Here is a 24,379-nt window from a genome sequence, read left to right on the forward strand (position 1 = left end):
GCTCAGGTCATGATCTCATGGTTGTGAGATTGAGCCCCGTGTCAGGCTCCACACTCAGCATGGAGTCTGCTTGAGAGTCTCTCTCCCTCTCCCTCTGTCCCTCCAGCTCTTGTGAACTCTCTCTCTGAAATAAATAAATCTTAAAAAAAAAAAGAAATTTAATATTGAAACAATGATGTATTTGATTTACAAACCATGTTCAAATTTCCCATTATCCCCATAGTATCTTTTATTGCCTTTTTTTTTCTTTCGCTCCAGGGTCCAGTTAAGGATTTCATACTGTATTTAATCATCATGTGCTTGTATTTTTTTGTAATTAAAATTGTAGTTTTATTTTTTTTCTTTCATTGAACTTATATTTTTTTTAACTGTTCAAGTTATTGTCTTGTAGAATGACCACAAGGAATGTATGGAATGGATATGTCTGATTATTCATAATTAGATTCAGGTTACACATTTTTAAGAATAGTACACAGATAATGATGTACTTGTCATTGCATTATGTCAAGGAGCTACATCATATCAGTTTGTACCATTATGTGTGCAGCATATATTTGCATATAAGATAATGTTTGCCAGATCTGATTAAAGGTATTTTATTTAATCAATAAGTTATTTACTTTAATACTTTGCACATATCCTGTTTACCAACAACCTTTCACCCAGTAATTTTTAGCATCTATTAATGACCGACCCTTGCCTGAATCAGTTACTAGATTGGTGTAGTAGTTTTATTATTCCCTCTATATTTATTAGCTGGCATATTTTGATAAAGAATTTTTCCTGTCTCCAACACATACATCTTTTTTAAAAAATCAGTATATACTCAATAGATTTTATTTTAAATCTAATGTGTTATCCATTACTGTTATTACTTTTTTTCTTTTTTTAATTCCACATTTGGCCAGTGGGAGTACTCTTTAAAATGGTTCTTATGTCCTATGTCTGCATTTGTCTTTGAGCACATACTTGCTTTTTGGCACAAGATTGTTCTGCCCTAAACTATTTCTCCTATTGGGGAATGATATTTGGAACCCAAAACTCTGAGTGCTAAGCGTGCTCCTTACTACTGCAGTGTCATTGCTTCTTTTCAGTGGTCAGAGCTGGGATGATATTTAATATAGGTAGGCAGACAGACAAACACATACACACATATTTCTTTATTTAAATGTTTGTTTTTATACCTCCCGACTCATCCTTCTCATTCTGTATTTCTTGCTTCTTTCTAACACAGAATCTTCTTCCAGTAATTTAATGTTTACTTATTTGTATTATCTGAAATACACATAAAAGAATAATAAACCTACTAAGAAGTTTGTTTTCATTTGTAATTTTTTTTGACCTTAGACTATATAGACTATATGTGTTCAAAAATACTTGAATTACTTCTTCTGTTTGGTAGTGTTGGCATTTTGAGTATACAGATAGGCTTATTTTTCTTATTTGTTTTCAATTTTTAAATTCCCTTTTTAAATCTTTTTTGTTTACTTCTCTTTTTTTTTTGGTATGTAAAAGCATTTGACTCAGAACTATATACAGAGGTGTATTTGTCTTTATCCCTTTCACACTGTTCCCACCTACTCCCTTTATAAATGTAACCATTTTCATTATTTTCTGGTTTCTTTTCTTTTTTTAAAGATTTTTATTTATTTATTTGAGAGAGAGAGAGTGGGGGCTGGGGGAAAGCAGACTCCCCGCTGAGCAGGGAGCCTGATTCGGGGCTCCATTCCAGGACCCTGGGATTATGACCTGAGCGGAAGGCAGATGCTTAACTTACTGAGCCACCCAGGTGCCCCTGGGTTATTTTCTTTTTTGGGGAAAAAAAAAAAAAAAAAAAATATATATATATATATATATATATGTATGTGTATTCTCTTTCCTTTTTCCCAGAAATGATAAGTTACTATTTTGCACTTTTTTTTTTAAGTAGTTTACCTAGAAATCATTTCATATCAGCTCTTTTTTCCCCCATGGGTGTATAGAACTCCTTTATGTGGATATGCCGTAATTTAGTTAACCTGTTTTCTATGGATGTGTATTTGACTTGTTTCTGATTTTGCTATATCAGATAATGCTAATATAAAGAATCTTGTGCACATGATGTTTTTGAATCTTGGAGATGTATTTTTTTGGATAATTCCTAAAAGTGGGGATTGTTGGGTCAGAGAGTAAAATGTATATGTCATTACGATAGCCACATTCCTCTTCTTAGGGGTTGTCTGTTTTGCATAACCATCAGCAGTGTTGCAAATGCCTGTTTATGGGAATTACTTCATCAATATCAAATATTGTAAATTTCTACATGATGAGTTGTTTTTTTAGCAAGTGGTATATCAGCAGGGTGCCTGTGGGAAACAGCTGATAGACTCAAAATAGGATAATTTAAGGAAGTTTTATTTACAGAAACTAATTACAGAGGTGTGTGCAAGATACTGGAGAATCACCAGGGTTGGAACAGGTTCCAGCATCAGTAAATCTGTTTTCACTCCTAAGCTCAAAGGGACCAGGGAAAGGAAGGGTTATAGGAACCTAAAAGAGCAATTACTGCGCAGCTGACTGCCTTTGGTCCAAGAAGAGTCTAAGAAGAGTCCACAGGAAAGGAACCAGGAAAATACATAACTTCCTTCCTCTGACTTCCTGCTGGAGTTCAATTAAAGGGTACAGGAGTGCCTTGATGTATTTCATATAATATAGGTCAGTTTTCCTTGGGCAGAGAGTAGTATGGAGAAGGGTGGAGAGTAAATCTGAAGGGACAAGCAGAAGTTATCCAGTGCATGTATGCACATATAGATTCATGGACCTTTGAAATAACTATGTAAACCAGAGGTTTACAACCTCTGTCTTAATCTTTTTTCCTAGTAAGGCTACTAAGTGCCAGCAGTGTGTGGCTGATTTGTGTTTTATATGAATGCTACTTTCCACTCTGAGATTACTCTTTTTTTTTTTTTTTAAAGATTTTATTTATTTGACAGAGAGACACAGCGAGAGAGGGAACACAAGCAGGGGAAGTGGGAGAGGGAGAAGCAGGCTTCCCACTGAGCAGAACCCTGGGATCCTGATGTGAGCCGAAGGCAGACACTTAACAACTGAGCACCCAGGCGCCCTGAGATTACTCTTAAAAAAAAAAAAAAAAATCCATGAGCTCTGATTCTCAATTTCAATATTTTTCAACAGTGCTTCTCAATGCACTTTAAAAAAATACAGGGCCAAATAGTCTTTATCCTCAGATTTCTCTCTAAATAGCTTCATAGCTCTCTTTTCCCCCTTAAAAGACTAATATCCAAAGTAATTTTAGATACTTCACAGTATCGTGTTGCCAGTATCTGTCGGGAAGAAACAGTGTCTGTTAACTTCTTTCTTCTGATATTTTATGAGACCGTTTCATTATAAACATTGTATTTGGAGTTGGGCATTATCTGTGTCATAAAAAAAGGCTTTATGGCCCCAATTACTTCTGAATGGGAGTTAATAACAAGCCTTCTCAGTGATTCAGAACCATTGTATAGTTACAGCATCTTGTATTTTTGAGTATGTTTTTTAACCAAGTGGATTCTATTGCATAATCCAACTGTTGTAAATTTTGGTAGATTGCTAAGTGATTTAACCTCTAATTTCACCTTTCACCTATATTAGCAATAGCTTCTTGGTAAGTGCCATATGTTTCCTCTTGTTTAATAATATTATCTCCTCTCTAATATCAGGTAAGCCCATTTTTATTTTAGTTTTAAAATGTAATATCCATCGCACTACTTTTTAGGATTTATTATCATAGATCACATTTTAGGAGCTAAGCTCTAGGACTTATCCCACTTTTCCCTAATTTTATAGTTAGAGCAAAGTAGTTCCTTGGCAACCTAATCAACTTTATAGATAAAATTTACTCTGTTATTATTTCATTTTTCCTCTTAAGTCTGTTTGAATTAATAGTTTCAATTACAAACTGTTTTTATTTTTAAATAGCACTTTTTATTTTTTGAGCTCTAAAAATTACTAATTTTTAAAATACAACAGTTATAACTAAACCAAATTTCTTATTCCTCCTGATGGGAGGAGTTATTTTTCATATTACCTGAATGATTTAATGAGAAGACTTTTTAATATGTTACTGACAATTTCTTTTCAGTGAATATGACATTAACATGTCTCTTCATTAACCAAAAGTCTCAGCTGTCTTCTCATCATTTTGAACATTATAACCATTCTATAATAATGAAGATATGGAAGGCATAGGAGATTGGGTTCAAAATTCATTCGTTGATTTCCTCAGATAAGCCTCTGTTTACTGTCTTCTTTTGTAGGCCCTACAGATTCAAAGATGAATAGCGCAGTCACTGCCCAAAGACATATAAGCAAATGTAGTGTAATAAGGGAAAAAATATAAACAATATAGTGTGGTAAGCATTATAATCAGTGTATGCCTAAGGAAGGTGAGTGACACAAAGCATAAGTAACATTTCTTGGGAGGGTGCCAAGGAAGACTTGTTAGAGGAGGAGACATAGTAAATGTTTAATAGGTGAATGAACACTAATAATATAACACATATAAAAGATATAGTCCTATGCTGCAGCCTGTAAAATTCTGTTATTTAAAGATCAGTTAGCAAGAAACTTAGATAATTGAAAATGCAACTAATATTATGAGGTTATAAAGCATATGTGAATTGCTAAGTGAATGATAACAATAACTAGCATTTATTGAAATACTCTGTAACACAGATTACATGTCTGACTGCATATAGTCCTAACTCTTTTAGATAGGTATTAAGTCCATTTTACAGATAAAGACACTGAGACTGAGGCATAATAATTTCCTGGAAGTCACACAGCTAAAATATGGTGGATCCAGGTTCTAAATTCAGGCAGGTCAACTTTAGAAAAAGTGCTCTCAATGCTATATATTTTTAAAAAAAATGAACATTAAGACCCATGGGAACCCAGAAGAGAAAGAAAATCTTGCATTGAGAGCATTTGGAGAAGAGTTACAAATTAGATAGATGATGGATCATGAAGAATATTCCAGGCATGGGTGTTGGCATAAATAAGTGTTCACTGCCAAAGTTTACTTGAAGAACAAACCAGTATTATTGAGTAGTCAGGTCATGTAGGAGTATCAGGGAAAATCAGCTTGGAAACTGAGGGTGGGATGGGAGCCATCTCTCATGGATCCTGAAAATGAGTCTAATCTGTACTTCATCCAGGAGAGAGCCACTGAGGTTGTGGGAGTAGGGGAGTAATACAGGAGTCAGTGTAACATAATCATTTTCCAACTTTGTGATGTTGAGTACGTAAGCTTACTATTCTTAGGCTCCTTTTTCTTATCTATAAAATGAGGATGATATCTGCAGAGGTTAATTTGTAAAGCCTGATATATAGCAAGTATTGAGCAAATGTTACATCATATTACTACTAATTGATTTGTTTCGGTAAGTTTAATCTGAGAACAGTGCATAGTAGCCTAGGCCTATACCTTAGGCCATTAGTTGAGAAACTCTTGAAACATAGTTGTAACAGATAAATGGAAAGGGAAGGGACAGATTACTAGGAATATTTTAGATAAATAATATTAACTTTTTATGTAGCTTTAAAAAAATCTTTATATGGTTCTTTATGTTTCATAGTATTCATGTGTTCATTACTGTATCAGTAGTCAATTGACAACTGAATGTAACTGTATAATTTACAAAGCACTTTGACATGTTATTGAATTTTATTCTCAGAACCAGAACCATTCTATAAGATATTATTGCCAGGCCAAGAGAGGTTAAGTAAGTCATTGAAGATCATACAAGTTAATGAAAGTATCAATTTAATACTTGAATTTCCATATACCTATTCTAGTGCTTTCTCTTTTATGTCATATTATGGCAAGAACTGATATAGCAGGCAACAGTATGAAAAACTATTATTACTACTTTGAAAGAGTTAATATCTTTTCTTAGGTATCTATATTAATAACAAGAAAAAAATCAAAGCATGAAGGGAGACAGATAAAATCAGAGTCTACTAGTTATCTAATTTATATGTAAACCCAGTGATATTATCTGAATATAATCTCTGTTCAGTAGATCAAAATATTAAGTGGCTTTAATTTGCCATTTAAAATATCATTAAGACAAATGAAAATAAGCGCTTGCTTTTCTGCACCAAACTGTATTAGGCACTTACTATCATTCTGGATGATTGTAAATATTTTACAGTTGAGCTATTTCTTAAGTGTTTTAAATAGTATTGATTATGAAACTTTTTGAAATTTACCATCAGGCCAGTGGTAGCAGAATCTGCATAGAACTATGCTCCGTGGTGTTCTGGGAAAAACCTTTCGACTTGTTGGCTATACTATTCAGTATGGCTGTATAGCTCATTGTGCTTTTGAATACGTTGGTGGTGTTGTCATGGTAAGTTTTTACATAAAAGAATAATTTTAAGTATGTACTTTTTTTAATTGAAGGAAAATGTGTTTTTCCTTTATTTTAATTGAAGTCATTTAATGACTAAAATGTGACTATTAAAACATAAAATCTTTCTAAATTGTGGGATGTAAGAGACTGTGTTGGAATTAGCACTGGTATAAAATTAAGAACCATTACTTCAAATGTGGTTCTGTATTCTGACAGGGGCCCTATTAATCCCTATTAATAATCTAATAATAGTTTTCATCATTTATTGATTTCTACTTATTGTGTTCCAGTGATGTTTGATGTTTTATATATATTAGCTCATTTAATCTTTTCCACTCTGTGAGATACTTATTAGAAATCCATTATACATATGAGGAAACTGAGGCTCAGAAAGCTTAAGTCACTTACTTCAGGTTCCACAATTAGTAAGTAGATTTGGAATTTCAACACAGATTCTCCGATTTTCAAAGCTCCTGCTCTTAACCAGTTGTGTTTAACTTGTCATTAAAACAAATGATTATTCTACTTGGTGTCAATATTAAAATGCTAAGGCTGCCCCCCAACCAATGCTTTTTCTAAATATTGCATAATAAATCTGTCAACTGTGACTGTACTGATCTTTTGTCAGGTAAATGAAAGAATAAATTGAATGCCCAGTGAGTGGGTTTTGTTGGTGGTATTGCTATTTTTATCAGGTTTACCCTAAGGGATTCACAGTCATACAACCTCAAATTTAGCTGGAGAAATGCAAATAAATATATTTAACTGAGTCTCCTCTTTTTTTTTAATTTACATTTGTACTTCCAATGGGCTTACAGAGGTAGCAGACATAAACTTTCATTGTGTTCTTTATTATTTGTGCCTCAGTAGGAGGTTTTGAGTAAAAAGTTTTATCAACGCCTAAGTGAAGTCAATGGAGACTGTTGTATTTAGATATTTTAAGTGGCAATGATCATTTATTACAGTTTTGAGGTATATATGAAGATCATTGTTTTAACACATTCTAATAGAAAGTTTTTAAAGTGCATCTCATTATGCCACTGTTTTTTCAATAGAAAATGAAGTTGCAGCCCCATCAAATGAGTAAGCTATTCTGTTGGAAGAGAACTCGAGGCACGAACTTGTTGAGAATAGTATGATACTACTTAATAAATTACCATCATGGGCACTGGATATTTGATAATAGCAAGAAAATAAATAAATCATCCATTTATTTTTTCAAATATTTATTATCAGCTTTATGACAAGCACTCTTTTTGGCATTGGTGATATAACTGGGAACATGAGTGATAAGGTCCCTGACCTCATGGAGCTTACATTATACAGGATGATCAAAATTTGGAAACATAGATATTTTATTCATATATTTTAATGTATTCTTAGTAAACTATTTTTAATATTTTTGCCTGTGTTTCCAGATCTGGTGGCCACTGTGTAGGGTTGAGCTTATCTAGCAGCTTCCAACTTATAAATCATCCTCCAAACTTGAAGAATGTTTGTTTGATTTTCTTTCTTACAAGCCTGTTCAGATAATTTGTTACATTAAAAAAAGGTTCAATTCAAATTAAAAAATTACCTCTCTTTTCAGTGTTCTGGACCATCAATGGAGCCTACAATTCAAAATTCAGATATTGTCTTTGCAGAAAATCTTAGTCGACATTTTTATGGTATCCAAAGGTAAATTTCTGTCATAGATATATTAAAGTTATAGTGAAAACATGTATACACATTGTGTCTTTTTTGTAGTTTATCTTTAAAACCTCTTTTTTAAATAACCAAACTAATGGCCAGCTAGTTAAAATTTTAATTCAAATATTTTCTCTCAGTTTGAGAAATTTTAATAGTTTCTGTAGACATGCACAGTCTTTTGGGTCCTTGTGTCCCTTGCATTATTGACTGAAATAGAACAGCAGTCCCTTTTATAATGTACGATCAAGCCTACTTTACTTTTGGTCGGGGGGTGGCTCTACAGAGTTTTGAGTGAAGAACCTAGGGACTTAGGAACTACATTACATACCAAATCAGTGATTGGTCTTTACATTTTTTAATACTGTATTTCTATTGATGACTGTTTTATTCTCGACAGCTTATGATAAGCACCTGATCTTTAGACAACAGCACCATATATAGCTGGGAGCCAGGAATCGTACCTATCCCGAGTCTCCCGATTGATTAAATTGAAAAACTCCTTACAAATACTGTTTGCCACTAAGTTTTTTTTTTTTTTAATTAACATATAATGTATTATTTGTTTCAGGGGTACAGGTCTGTGATTCATCAGTCTTACACAATTCACAGCGCTCACCATAGCACATACCCTCCCCAGTGCCCATCACCCAGCCACCCTATCCCTTCCACCCCCTTCCACTCCAGCAACGCTCTGTTTGTTTCCTGAGATTAAGAGTCTCTTATGGTTTGTCTCCCTCTCTGGTTTCGTTTTGTTTCATTTTTCCCTCCCTTCCCCTATGATCCTCTGTCTTGTTTCTCAAATTCCACAGCAACTAAGTTTTTAAAAATCCTATTCTAAATGGTGTTTCCAGTCCCTGTGATACTGTTTATTCTACTTAACTGTATATTATTCCTTCTGAGTCAATGTCAAGTATTAGTAATTTAATGTATTTTCTAAAGGGCACCTCTCTGATTCCCTAAAATTTTGGGTTCATTAGTTTTTCATAATTCTGAAAAAATAATACCACCTTTTCATTTCCATAAACTTCAAATTTGGCTCACTAGAGTTGGTATTTAGCTTATGGTATAAGTAAGTTTAAGCACTCCTCTTTCATTATTTCCCTTTTCTGTAGTCTGTTTCACATTACCTAAAAGTCATCAAGAATGGTGTAAAACTGTTCTTTGCATTTTAGATTCTGTAAATAGAAGTTATCTCTTGGTCAAGCTGTATAGTCTAGCATCGTCCCTAGGTAAAATTCTCCTTCACATCTTTTACTTATAATAATTTCAAGACACCTAATTGATAATTATGGGGTTATAAAATAAGACTTACATAACAGGTTGTGTTCTAGCTTTCTTTTCTTTTTAAGTTGTATCCAAATCACTTCATACAGTCTTTGGATTAACTGGAGGCCTAGCATCGCAGCAGCATGAAGATAAGCTGCTGTTTTCCATGCTAATGACATGATTTTACTCTTAGTCCTTGAGCATCCTTAACAAGGAGCTGAACTTGTTGGCTAAATAGATTGTGAATGAATAGCTCAAAATCATCTTTTTTTTTTTAAATAGATAATCTTTGCATTCAGATGGGTAATACAAATAACTACATTCAGTAAGTTAGTTAAGATTCTTGGAAGGTTTCATTTTGTATTTGGTTCAATCAAGGGGCCCTTAGATTGAAGGACAGCTTAAAATCTGGCATTTATATGACATACACTAAATAACTTTTACAACCAAGGTTGTCAGTTGGCAAGTTTACCTTTAAAAATAGTACTGTTCTGAGTATTCTTTTTCTTTTATCTGTAGCACAGAACTCCTGAGATTTCAGAGGAATCTCTGATGACTCTTGGCAAGAGATCCATTAGCTAGCTGCTTGTTTCTAAAGCTAGAATAGCCATCCATTTAGGAAAAATGAAAGTCTGCATAACTGGTATCTAAAGCACATGGATCTCTTTTCAGTTAAATGCACAGAACACTCATATTTAAAAGAGTCTCTTATTACTATTACTACTTATTCTTTCACCAAATAGTTAATGAGCACCTAATTTATAAGATGTACAGTACAGAGAATGTTGAGATGAATAAGATACTGACCCTTTTCCAAAAGCTTACAATTTAGTTGGATAATAAGCATGTTTATAACTATAAATGAGAAAGGAAAATTTCTATTAAGTTCCTTTTAAAACCCTATTTGAAAGAGTTGAGAAACCAAGGAATAATTACTTTGATCTAAGCTCTATACGTATATCTAGTTAGACTGATTGGGTGCCTGGCTGGCTCAGTCAGTAGAGCATGTGACTCTTAATCTTAGGGTTGTGAGTTCAAGCCCCACATTGGGTGTGGAGCCTACTTAAAAAAATAAATAATTTTTTAAAAATAATTAAATATTTTAAAAAAGCTACCTTGAGGGGCGCCTGGGTGGCTCAGTTGGTTAAGCGACTGCCTTCGGCTCAGGTCATGATCCTGGAGTCCCGGGATCGAGTCCCACATCGGGCTCTCTGCTCAGCAGGGAGTCTGCTTCTCCCTCTGACCCTCTTCCCTCTCGTGCTTTCTATCTCTCATTCTCTCTCTCTCTGAAATAAATAAATAAAATCTTTAAAAAAAAAAAAAAAAAAACTACCTTGACTGAATTATGATTTTTATGTTGCCATGTAAGTGCAGAATTTAAGGATCATATTGATTATTTTGTTAAAAAATGTAAGCTGAATAAAACACCCACAGAAAACATTTCTTTCCCCAAAGCTAGCCAAAATCAACTTTGTTTAGTGTGTAATAATCTTTGCAAACTTGTTCATCCGAAAGTTCCACTGGCATGGTTCCGTTTGGTTGAAAAGAGACTAGTTTATCCCATTTCAAAAAAAGGGCAGCCTTATATTACATGCAAATATAGAATTGAGTGTTTTAATAGCTTTCAACTCTAACCACAAGAAATTATCATTCCCCTGAATACTATTACTGTAAAATTTCTGAGGAGGATGGTGTCTATATTATTACCTTACATGAGAATCCTTCTTGTATATTCCTCTTTGATTTAGGTGTTTAAGACAATTTTGTTTTACCTCCCAAACTAAACTTTGTTAGTTAATCATTCCTGTGTAATTAATCAGATTTTCATTTTTGACTTGGCTACCAAAAGGTTTAGAACTCTTATTAATACTTATATATAGCGATAACTAGGTTTCTTATTTGACTGTCATTTTCCTTTTATTTTTATGGCTTTTGATATTTTGATATATGCACCTTTTATTATAAGTAACATCAAATTATTTATGGAACTATGTACAGATAATATAGATAATTAAATCCTTTCAAATATGTGTGTTAGTCGACAGAATTCACTTACTACTCATTTTTTTTTCAGAAAGAGTGTTGTGTTCTGTTTGGTGAGCACTTAGTCCTATTTTGTCTCCTTCCTCCATTTTGCCTCCTTCATTTACACTTTTAAAGATTTTTCTTTTTCTTCTAATACATGTATATTGTTACTTCTCCCATGAATCATGCCTTCTACATGTAATCATACCCATGTTGGTAGTATATGTTTGATATACCAATTTACTTTTTGTAGTATACGTTTGGGCAGCTTTTAGCATTTTATTTGGCTGTGTCTTCTGATGTTCTTCCTCAAAAAGAAGTTTTTTTTGACTATACTGTAAATTATCTTGTTTATATGCTGTAATTCGATTCTTTGAGCTCTAGGGAAATATTTATGCTGTTCCTATGTTTTTATGTGCTCTAGAGTCAATCAGTATTAATGGCTGGACAGTAAAATTTATTTAATTTGGTGGTACTTATGTGAAATTGCTTTTCTATAGTTTTGGTTCTAAAAATTTGGATACAGAAGTAACACATAGTGGATAAAGTACAAGAAGATGGTTGTTATGGAATTACCAGAAATTTTAAAATCTTCTAATAGCTTTTCCACTACTCCTGTTGGATTCTGACCCATAAAACTCAGTCACAAAGTTTCTCAAAGCTGGTAAATATATGAGAGGGTCAATATGTGAGAGGATAAAGGGTGTGGCTTTGTTTAAGTTATAAAAGTAGTATAGCAGTGCCATCCATGTATTTATGTTTAATAAATAACACTGACCTTTCTTTGACTTTTTTCCCCTCAGAGGTGACATTGTGATTGCAAAAAGCCCAAGTGATCCAAAATCAAACATTTGTAAAAGAGTAATTGGTTTGGAAGGAGACAAAATCCTCACCAATAGTCCATCAGATTTCTTTAAAAGCCATAGTTATGTAAGTAACATTTTAATTATTACTCATTGATTAATATTAACGGAACACACTGACAAAAGAAAATAACTTTAATTCACATTTTGAATATAAGTTAGAATGCTGCATTCAGTAGAATTTAAGTATGTTTGTATCCAGAACAATTTGGCCATTATATTTTATATATTTTAGTTTCTTTTAAAACCATATATAAATATCTCAATAATTGTTGCAGGCAGGATTCACCAATGGATGTCAAAATTTTGGGCAAAAGTTTGAGAAAAATAGTTTATTTGCACAGTCTCAAGGTATCTCTTTCAAGATATTACAAAGGGACAAATAGTAGTTGGTAGAGGAGAAACTAGCAGACACCACCTTAATTAAGAGTGATCAAGGTTAACTTCACCAATAAAAAGACATACCAACATAATGTAGCCCCTGAAATGAAGCATTAAGAAAGGCACATCACATTTGTGATATTTTTGCAAAAGTAAGTGTAACCTCAGTCTAATCATGAGAAAATATCAGACAAACCCTGAGTGTCATTCTGCAACATAACTAAAACTCTTTCAAAAATGTCAAGGTCATGAAAAACAAGGAAAGACAAAAATTGTCTTAGATTGGGGAAGACAAAGGAGACATGCCAACTAAATGCCATCTGGGATCCTGACTTAGAAAATTTTTCCACTGACTTGTTAGTGGCAAATCTGGTAAAATCAAAGTCTATAGTTTAGTCTTTTTAAATCCTACTTAAATTTTTAGGCTAGAAACTGTATATACCTTGCTCTAGTCAACTTGACTATCTAGTTAGAAGAAGAAAGCAAGAGCAGCAGGATGGACGAGTGAAGAGCAGATGTAATTTTAGCTCCTCTCACTGATCACATGGCTGCCATGACAGAGCTTATGGCAGGGGAGGGTGGCCTTTTGTTTACTCAGCATATACTTGTCTTACCTTAATAATTAAACTTAGTTTTTTACTTTTCTTTAAATTTTCTGTGTCACCCTCAAATTATTGATGCAGCTGTTAGATCGTTAACTAACTTTACCTCTATTTTCATCGCCAATATGAGCAAATAATTAAGAGTTAAATTGTCTTGATCATTGTGTATTTATTTTGAACTATAATAGCCTCTGATTGCCTTGTAAGTTTGATCAATAGATTATTAAATCTGTTATTTTTGTACCATCATAATAGATTATGGTTCAGCAGTGCAAATGTTTTTAATGTTTATTACCACAGTGCTAAATATACTAGTAATTGTTAGCTGATGGTGATAATGTTGAAGGTGATAGTGTGGTATCAGGTAACCTACTTTTCTATGACCTTCATCATGGACATTGTATCCTTTTATTCTTCAAAAATGTCAGAATTTTACATAATGATTTCACCTTCATATGACTGTTAACATTTCATGAGACATTCTAGTCATTTTTAAGTTGTTTTAGCAACAAGCATATACTCAAGTAGAAGTATCAATAGGTAGAACATACCTATATCAGTAGGTAGAACAACAAAACATATAAGTGATGGCATCTGCTATCTGGGTACTTAAACACCACACAATTGTTGTTTTCTTTTTAAGATTTATTAGAGGAAGAATATCAGGGGATTAGATATTTACTAAGTAATCTGAGAAGACAATCAGAGGACTATAAGATGTAAATTTTTTTGAATATTCTATTTAAGGAAAATATTCATTGAATTTTTATGTTCAATGAATGGATAAATCAGAGGACCCTGCTATATTATTCTAGGTATATTCCAGTCACTTTGGTTTGCATGTTTATAAATGACAGACATAATTGTAGTACTATTGGCCAACATTTATTATATATTTCATCTGTACCAGATACTGTTGAAACTCTTCACAAGGGTTAATTTATAATCATCACAATAGCAACCCAATAACATAGGTAGTGGACAATGGGGAGGTTAAACAGATTGCCCAGTTTCAAACAGTGGAAAAAAAAAAAGGTTGGAATTCAACACAAGTAGCCTGGCTCCATAGAGAATTTATATTCCTTACCATGCTACTACTACTTCTCCCAAAATATTCTCTACTGATTATTATTATTTATACTCCCATCTCATCAAATTGTACTTCCCTTAAAATGTATTTGTCTTCATTATTTTTTAAAAAGAAAGGGAAGTATTTCTGATCAGGGACAGTATTTGTCCTAAAAGAGAAGCCAGTGATTTTTTGAAGACTTCCCTGCCTCCACCAGTTTTTCTAGGCTGGGTTTTTTGAGCAACAAGAATTGTGTAGTTATTATAGAACCACTTTAGCAAATGTGTTCCATTAATCAAGGTGATTTATAACAAAAATTCATCCAAGTTTGGAGCATTCTGAAGAGATATCCAAACCTTTGCAGGGTCTCCTCCTCTAGAGGGTTCCCTTTTTCAGTTATCTCTGAAGCACACTGGTGCTGTATTTTATGAAATGGGTTCTTTCCTTTACTGATGTATCATCTTAGAAAAATCGTTGTTTATGATGAAGACATTACTATTCAGATCTTGATTGAGCTGCTTGGTAAAGATGATGAATGTTAAATGTGTTTTGAATTCCAGGCCTTCCCCCCCCCTCCGCCCCCCCAAAAAATTCTCCTAAGTAGGTGTTTGGGAAAGAAAACACCAAAATTGTCATTTGGAACCTAGAACATAGAGTTTAGCATATGAAAGAAATAGCATTGTTCCTAAGTTGGCAAAAAAGAATATAAACAGACATTGGTTAAGTGATGTGGAACCATTTTATTCAGTCTGGAGTTCTAAAAGTCCATGTGGCAGCAATACTTAACAAACCATGATTTCTTTTTTACATTAAGCATTTGGAAACTGAGCAGTCCCTATCAGGTGCTGTTGCAGTGGGTTTTGCTCATTTCAATGGTATTGAGGCCAGTAATTCTTGCTTTGGGTTATGGGCTAAGCATTGGCTACTAGGATATGAGCTTAATTTGTGACTTTCAAAAGAAATATATACTCAGCTCAAACATCTTGAATAAATTGCCTTTCTATAAGAATTCCTCAGTTTGAAGTTAAAAGCCACTCATTTGCCAAAAATAATTTAGTTGGAAATAGAAGCATTTAGCAAATAGGAAATACAAAAAATGAATGGTCATTATCCTATTGATTTGCACAGTAGGCAAAATGCAGTGTAAAAGCCTATATATTGTAGTTTCCATTTTCCTAAGGAAAATAGGGCCAGGGCTCAGGTAACATGGTGAAATTTTGTTATAAAGTTAACGAAAAGATGGAGAAAAACACTTTATAATTTTTCTGAAGGTAACACTGTGTGATAGTCCAGGGCTCTGATTTTAATCCATGGTGTAACTGTGGTACAGTTTAGGCATTTTGCAATGTAGTAAGTTCCTATCAGCAAATATGCTATAAAATTTACCATATAAACAAACTCCTTTGACACTACATCCTCCTATAGGAAAGAGTTGTGTCTACTTATTGACTCTGCCCTGAACTTCCTATTCTTTCTTGAGCTCATTCCTGTTACGTTTTGGTCCCCACCACTTTACTGAAACAGTTCTTGTCAGGGGTCCCAACTGTTAATCTGTCCAGTGGTCAACTTCAGTCCTCATTTTACTTGACCTGTTGTTAGTATTTGAAATATTTGTTCTCAAAACGTGGTTTCACTTAGTTTTGGGGACAGCACATTCTCTGGGTTTTTTTCCTTTCTGTTTCTTCTGAGATTCCTTTTTTGGTTCCTCCAAACTTTGGAGTAACTAAGGGTTCATATTTTAAACTGCTTCTCTTGTTCATATACACTCACACATTAGGTGGCCTCATGCTTTTAAATACTACCTAACTTAACTCCCAAATTTATATCAACTACAACCTCTTTCCTGAACTCCAGAATCATATATCTAATAGTCTGCCTACTATCTCTACCTTAGTATACAATGGGCACTTCAAACTTAGTATGTCCAAAACCAAACTCCTGATCTTCTTTCCCAAACTGGCTCCTCCCACACATATCCCCATCACAGCAATGGCAACTCCATTCTTCTGCTTGCTCTGCTTATAAATCTTGGAGTCTTCCTTGACTCTTTTCCTCTTTCACTGCACATCCAATCCATTAGCAAATCATGGTGGCTGTATTTTTTAAATATAATCAGAATTAGACCACTTCTTGCTACTATCTCTGCTACCACTGGGGTGCAAGACAAATTCATATCTTGTTTTCTTTCAATAACTTCTGAACTGCTCTCTGTTTGTACCATTCCCACTTTCTTGTGTTTTTCTTTTTAAAAATTATGTATATGTGAATAACAACATCATTATTGTTATTGGCAGAGATCTAAGCAATAGAAACAGTTTTACATTTCAGAAAGAACTGATTAAATTGTTCTCAGGATAAAAATACAGTGTTTTTAAAAGAAGTTGTAAATGGGGCAATATGCCAGTGATAAAGGTGTTTGACAGTATACTGGAAAATATTTTTGAAAAACTGATCAGCAAACTGAAAAACTCACTAATTGAACAGCTTTAGAAAATGGTCAGCGTATATTAACACTAATAGCCCCTTAAAGTGTACTGTGTATTTAGGTTATAGTTCAGATCCTTGAATATCCTAATGCTGTTTTTGTTTGTTTAAATGTCATTTACTTTAGCTAAAAGTCACAACCATATGGTGTTCTATTACCACTTGTATTATAAACACAAAAAGTACTCATGTGTAGGGAAAGGAGTCATCAGGTTGAAAGGGCTTGTTTATTATAAGCTGCTGATACACTAAATCCTTATGTCATTTAAATAGAAGAACTACCTAATAATGTCATTCATTACAACTAGGATATCTAAACAAGGGACTTGCTTTTTGCAGACTATAGTGATAAAAACCTGTGCTACACATCCATTTCTCAGCAACGGGTCCCAGGATAATCAATCATGGCATACTGCTAATGCCTTGATTGCAGCTGATGTGGAGGAAATATGTTTACTCTCTTGCTAAAAATGAGGTTCACTGCGGAGATGACATGACTTTTTCATCCTATAGCTAACACAATTCTGAAGATAAATTTGACTTATTGTTTACGATTCTGAGGTGTTTTTCTTCTGATATTAACATTAAATAATCATCTTCGAGGTCTCCACAACTTAAGCATTTTCTGATGTGTTCTCTGAACATTTTCAGAATAATCTTATTTAACAATAACATTTATAGGATTTTATTTTGTAGAAATGTATTTTATCTTAATACATTTGTGTATATATATATTCATATACATATGCACAAAGATCAGCATTTCTGCTGAAAGAATAGCAAGTCTTCCTGAAACAGTTTTGTTCACCTAAATATATTTTAACCACTCAAAGTTGGGAAATCAGTGCCATTGCTGTGAGTAGAGGGGGGCAGTGATGCAGTTCAGTAAAATGAAAATATTTATGTATATTTATCTGAAAGTTATATGAGACCTCTCTACTTTAAGGTTGCCTAAAAGGAATTGGGAGAAATTAAGAAGACTGAAATTGTAATGCTACTGTTCAGTAGAAGCATCTGAAGCAGACTCCATCTCTGATGGTAGTGAAGAGAATATATTCCAAGTGTCATGTGACTTCCTAATCTGATACAGTGGTCTGCTGGAAAGTTGCTGTTGACTAGGTGGAATATGTTCAAATGTTTTGAAATAAGCAACTAAATGAAGTTCTTGTGTTACTGCTTTGGGTAATTCTGTGGGTTTCAGTGACTCATTGTTAGTCCGTAAAAGCATTCTTACTCTACTAAACTATCATCTAACTAAATAAGAATAGAAAGGAGGAATAACATGTAAAAGTAGGTGTGCATGGAGTGCCTGGGTGGCTCAGTTGGTTATGTGTCCGACTCTTGATTTAGGCTCAGGTCATGATCTCAGGGTTGTGGGATGGGGCCCCACGTCGGGCTCCATGCTCAGCAGGTAGTCCACTTGGCATTGTCTCTCCCTTTCCCTCTGCCCCACCCTTCCCTGCCCACTCGTGCTCTCTCTCAAATAAATCTTTAATAAACAAAAATAGGTATGCATGTTATAAGACAGTTGAAGATTATAAATTAGCAAGAAACTGTTGGCATTACAAGCCACTGTACTGCTAACCTACATGTATGAGTGCTTTCCTCTTGCATTAGAATTGTCATGACTATTGTAAGAAAATGTAGGAATCGGGGCACCTGGGTGACTCAGTCGGTTAAGCATCGAACTCTTGATTTCGGCTCAGGTCACGATCTCAGGGTTGTGGGATTGAGCCCGTCGGGCTCCGCAGTGGGCATAGAGCCTACTTCAGTTCTCTCTCTCCCTCTCCTCCTCTCTAGTCCTCCCTCTTTAAAAAAAAAAAAGAGAGAGAGAGAGAAGAAGAAAAGAAAAAATAATGTAGTAATCATTTAGTTCGTTACAGCTAGTGCCTGCATCCCCAGGCAACAAATTTGTCTCCTTATAACTGTAGGGTGAGCAATTTAAAATTCTAAGATGCAACTTAAGATTCTGATCTACTTCCTGTACATTGTATATATGAATCTCCAAATCAGGAAGGATTAGAGAAATTTTCTGTCATCTGAAGAGACTTGAAACTTGACCTGACTTCTAAAGAAAATTGAAGTAGGTGTAGGTACATAGACCAATATGGACTTGTGACCCTGAGTGCAATTGTACCTAACCCCAAACCAATACCAGCATTTAGATATCTTTAAGGAGGATAAGCTCAGAAGCAGCTACAACCACTGGACTTAGGGGGCAGGGAGATGGGGTGGAAGAGAAGACTTAAATGCCCCTCAGCAAGCTGTGGGGGTGGGCAAAATTTGCCAGCCATTAACTTCACAAGTTTTATTTATTTATGCATTTATTAATTCCATAAATACTGACCACTTACTTGAGGGCCAGAACCATGTTAGAGGAGGTAAGTCTGCCTGTAGTACTATACAATAGACCTTTCTGCAAAAGCAGAATATTCTATATCTGGACTGTCCAGTATGATAGCCACTAGGCATATGTGACTGCTGAGCACAGGAAACATGGCTCGTGTGTCTGAAGACCTGAATTTGAATTTTGTAAAATTAAATAGCCACATGTGTTACTAGCAGATACCATATTGGACAGTTCAGCTTTAGAAGCTTGTAGCCAAGTTGGAGAAGCAGACAAGAAATTATAATATGATGTAATAGAATTATATACAGGGTGCTGTGCTAAGACACGAGACGATATTTATCCAGATTGGGGTCAATAGGGCTTTTCCAGATTGGAGGTAAAACCTGAGCTGAAATTCTGAAGGATAAGTAGGAGTTGATCAAAGCAAGCAATATATTCATAAGGTCTAGGACTCTTCTTACTCTGTGGACTCTATCTTTAACCACCATACTTAAATTAGAGCCCATCAGAAATTCCTCTTCAGGCTGGATGGAGGTATTAAGTACTTGGGGGAAAGATGAAGGAGCTTAGCTTGCAATAGCTATGAGAATGAGCAGGTCTAAGATTAAGCTCTAAACCTGTTCAGCAGGGAGATGCTTGATAATGAAAGAATGACTGAGCCACCCAGGCGTCCCGATAATGAAAGAATGTTAGTAAAAAGCATCCCCCATCATTACTCCAACCCCAGTGCTGGAGTTGTAGCCTATTGGAACTTTGGTGAAATTCCTCTTTGGTGATAATTGGCTAATGAATCCAAGGTAGCACCATTTTTAAGTAGGGAACGACAGTAACAGTCCCCATAAATAATGCAGATAGGAGAGTAATAAGACTACACAGAAATAGCACGCACTGAAATAATCCGTGTTAACTGTTCCATGCCTGGTCCTTATAAATGTTAATCCCTTTGTCATGCATCTAGCATTTGGGAGTACCACCATTAGGACTCCAGATATTCTCCTCGGGTGGACAAATGTGGGCAAGAAGTTGTGCCAAGAAGAATGTCAAATACAATGTTAGTGAAACCGTCCTTGAGTTTTGCTTTCAAGGATACTCATAACTGTTAGCACTTGAGACTCCCATTTTTTTAAATGAAAGACTAATAACGTTTTCTCTGCCTTGTGTTATCAAGAGCTCTTCTACTTGATTGCCCCTGGGAGGATTCAGTGCTTCACTTTTTGACATACGTCTTTGTTTATAGCTTTTATTGGTGTTATAGGAAGAGTAAACTCCAAAAATTAGTGATGGTGTTTCTAATTTTGCTTTTGCATGAATCATACAATACCAGGTTTTATGAAGTTCTTTTAGAACTACATAATAAATTATTTGATTTTCCAGTTATTCTTTCCAATAGTTTGTGTGCACAACATCTTACCATGGTTGCATTTTGGTTATGTAAGTCATGATTAAACAGAATATACATTAGCCACATAATGGGATAGTAATTTGACTTGATCCTGTTTACCTGGAAGATAGTAACATAAAAAAAAATTTTATGGGCATTGTTAGAGTAAAATGACATATAAAATGAAATGTACATCATGTGGACATTTTTCCAGGGTAGGGAAATTATGCATTTTTATATTTCACATTTATCATTCCATGAGACCCAAAACAAAATCTTTAAAATATGTGTGGAAAATGAAATAAATACTCTTAAGATTAAATAATGTGTTACTGATAGATCACCATTTGTTTTTGCCAAAAAGAAGGCTTTCTCTGACTGCTTTCATAAAATGTGTGTCCCTCTCTTCCTTTATAATTCAGGAAAAGGAAAAATAATCATGTCAAAAAAGGATTCCAGGGGCACCTGGGTGGCTCAGTTGTTGGGCGTCTGCCTTCAGCTTGGGTCATGATCCCAGGCTCCTGGGATCGGGCCCTGTGTTGGGCTCCCTACTCGGTGGGCCTGCTTCTCCCTCTCCCTCTGCTCTCTCTCCCTCTCTCTCCCTCTCTCTCTCTCTCTCTCTCTCTGTCAAATAAATAAATAAATAAATCTTAAAAAAAAAAAAAGATTCCAAAAACTTTTCCCCTCTCCTTGGCTTTATACCCTACCTTTGTAGGTTGTAAATTATAAAATATCTGGCAAAGAAAGGGTTCATTAAAAAAACCTATTAGAATTTTGTTTTTTGAAATTTTTGAAAGGTCAGACATACAAATATCTTATTCTTCAGTCGGACTTTTTCTTAATTAGGTATTTTTTGCTTAAATAAATGAGTTTGATTGCAGTTTAGTAAATGTGTTATCTGATATTGTGGACTCTTGAATCAGATTTCACTTGAATCGAGAAAAGTAACACCTGTGGGTTGGTTCACAAAGCCTCTTTTGTTAAATGGACACCCGCAGGCCATGAGGCAATTACATTTGTTGCTTGTACTATAAAGGAGGCACTTAACTAGACCTCTGTTAAGTATAGTTAAGAACTAGAGGCTTGATTCTTTTGTCCAGCCCTGAGATTAGGTATTATCATACATCAGGAAGTAAACCCTCTGACGTAGAAAGGAGAAACAAGAATGATTTAAGGGTTCTTTTAATGCTTTAAAATTTAGCCCTTAGAGTAAGTTCTGAGACCCTGGGAAAATTCAGATTAGAACCAAAGTAAAAATTTCTATGTGGTATTCATTATAAACATATTCATATATTCTTACTCAGTTTCACAGATTCATTCAAGTTTGGCATGACAGATTGACAAAGGTAGAAAAAGTAATCTAACCATTTAAAGTTTTGGTTATGAGAAGTAACAAACAAAGGCACAGAATTAGGGATTCCATTTTTTGTAATTTGCAGACATTTATTACAAATGAGTTTATTGGAGTCTACATTTTAAACTACCATTTAATCTATTAATATTATAATATTGCTATAGAATTTTTTCCCTCTGGTTTGACTTTTCAATTCAGTGATAATCAGTAGTTTAATCCCAGAGACAATAACTGCATTTTGAGTAAGAAAGGAAATTTTTGTTGTTTTTTGCCTGTCTGTACCAGAAAGGTCAGGTTTTGAATTTCAGACCCATACCAGAAATGTGTTTATGTTTATTTAAAGAAATGAGTTCTTAGCTAGACAAATATTTTAGTTATCCAGAGATCTGGTGACAATACTGCTAATTGCAGTCATTTACTTATAGTATACAAAAAAACAAACCTTCTATCTAGATTGGAAGTTAGGTCTTTCTCTTTCCACACTACCAAAGGTTAAAAAAAAAAAAAATTAATTCAACAAAGCTCTTCCTAACCTGTATCGTGATGGACCATTTTTTTTTTAAAGTACAAGTATCACTTGAAAAGGATAGCCACATTAAGATAACGTGTGTGTGTGTGTGTGTGTGTGTGTGTGTGTACATACAGTCCCTAATTTATGATGGTTTGACTTAAGATTTTTTTTACTTTATTGTGCTGAAAAGCGATACATATTCAGTAAAAACTGTACTTCAGAATTTGAATTTTGATCTTTTCCTGAGCTGATATGCAGTATGATACTCTCGTGTTGCTGGGAAGCAGCAAGTGAGCTATGGCTTCTAGTCACCCATGCCATCAAGAGGGTAATGTGACCATTTACAACCAACCATCCTGTACCCATATAGCCATTCTGTTTTTCACTTTCAGTACAGTATTCAATAAAGTACTTGAGATATTCTACACTTTATTATAAAATAGGCTTGTGTTAGATGATTTTGCTCAAGTGTAGGCTAATGTGAGTGTTGTAATAAGCACATTTAATGTGGACTAGGCTAAGCTATGATGGCCGGTTGGTTAGGTATATCAAATGCATTTTTGACTTAAAATACAGTCAACCTGTGAGCAACAGGGGTTTGAACTGCATGAGTCCATGTACATGTGGATTTTTTATACTATAGTACTGTGAATGTATTTTCTCATTATGATTTTTCTGAATTTTTCTCTCTAGCTTATTTAAGAATATGTATATAATACATATAAAATATGTGTTAATCAACTGTTTATGTCCTCAGTAAGGCTTCTTGTCAACACATTATTAATAGTTAAGTTTTGGGGGAGGCAGAAGTTATATGGGAATTTTTGACTTGGCGTCGGAGGGTGGGGGATCAGCACCCCAACCCCTGTGTTCAAGGGTCAACTGCATTTTCAACATATGATGGGTTAATCGGGACATAACTGCATGGTAAGTTGAGGTTTATATACATTTTTAAATTTTCTAAGTATATACTGGTCATAAAAATGTAAATTTTGAAATATATGTTTTTGTGGATTTCTTTTAAACATTTACACGTATTGCCGTGCAACTTTTTTCACTGATGGTATTCATGTAAATCTACTAGTTTTTTTAACCAGCTGTCTACTATTATATAAATGAACCATATTTTATTTGATCTGCACCTACTGAGGAATAGTTATACTTTTGCCAATTTTGAGATACAAGCAATACCATAGTGAACTTCCTTATTTAGACATAATTGCATGCTGAGTTTGGCAGATCTTTTCTAGAGGTTTTGATAGAGAAAGGGTAGAACAAAAACATGCAGGGGATGCAACTGAAAGGGACTCAAGGTGAAGAGAGATACCAAAGGCACACTTTACCTTACATCAAAAACTTTGTTTTTACCACAAGGATTCTCTTCATATTGTTATGAGGTATGCTAAGAAAAATAATAAAGACTTTAAAAAATTAGATAATTTGAACATTTGTTTCTAGTAATGATGATGTAACTGATGCTGAACTTGCCATCCTGCCATAGAGAACTAGAAAATTGGACAAAAATGTAAAACAGCTGTTCTCAGAGAATGCATAGCAGGAAGTATGGGACAGATCCCTAAAAAGAGGGTAGACAAGGGAAGCCCTATACTTGCCCCGACTCCTGCTGTGAGTCAGGTGTTTCACAAGGTACTGAGGTAAAATTCAAGCCAAAGCATAGGGGTTTTGCTGAGTTGAAGACAGATTGGTATAGAGGGGAAGTTTAAGTGGTTGGAACTTATGGATCAGACTACCTGTGAAAACAGAGCTACCAAATGATCACCGTAAATCCCCTTAGGTGTTCTCTTGGCTTTTGAGCTGAATACTAAATTGTGCCTGCTTACAGTGAAACGTAGAGACCGAGCAAAGAATGCCTGGGGAGCTGAGCAATTCCCAGAGCTCACACAGGGCTGACAGCCACTGGAGTTCTGACCAGCCAGAGTGGACAGATCTTATTGAATATCCTGCACATTCCGTAAAGATCCCTGAATATCATGCCTTACTTAGTA

The 24,379-nt window shown here is 34.5% G+C and overlaps 1 protein-coding gene across 6 annotated transcripts in view; it reads left to right on the forward strand.

Annotated features, from left to right (window-relative positions):
- The window catches only part of IMMP1L (inner mitochondrial membrane peptidase subunit 1), a 74,888-nt gene that overhangs the window by 45,181 nt on the left and 5,328 nt on the right, over window positions 1-24,379 (forward strand). For all 6 annotated transcript variants that reach the window (XM_088017684.1, XM_028087721.2, XM_028087719.2 and 3 more), the window contains 3 exons: window positions 6,262-6,395; window positions 7,987-8,075; window positions 12,182-12,308. In XM_088017684.1, the coding sequence (XP_087873810.1) occupies window positions 6,291-6,395; window positions 7,987-8,075; window positions 12,182-12,308 (321 nt within the window). In that variant the 5' untranslated portion in view covers window positions 6,262-6,290. The remainder of the gene's footprint in view (window positions 1-6,261; window positions 6,396-7,986; window positions 8,076-12,181; window positions 12,309-24,379) is intronic.

This window comes from Eumetopias jubatus, unplaced genomic scaffold (assembly GCF_037043125.1).
Source record: "Eumetopias jubatus isolate StellerSeaLion01/CBP00866 unplaced genomic scaffold, mEumJub1_p1.0 scaffold_13, whole genome shotgun sequence".
NCBI lineage: Eukaryota > Metazoa > Chordata > Mammalia > Carnivora > Otariidae > Eumetopias > Eumetopias jubatus.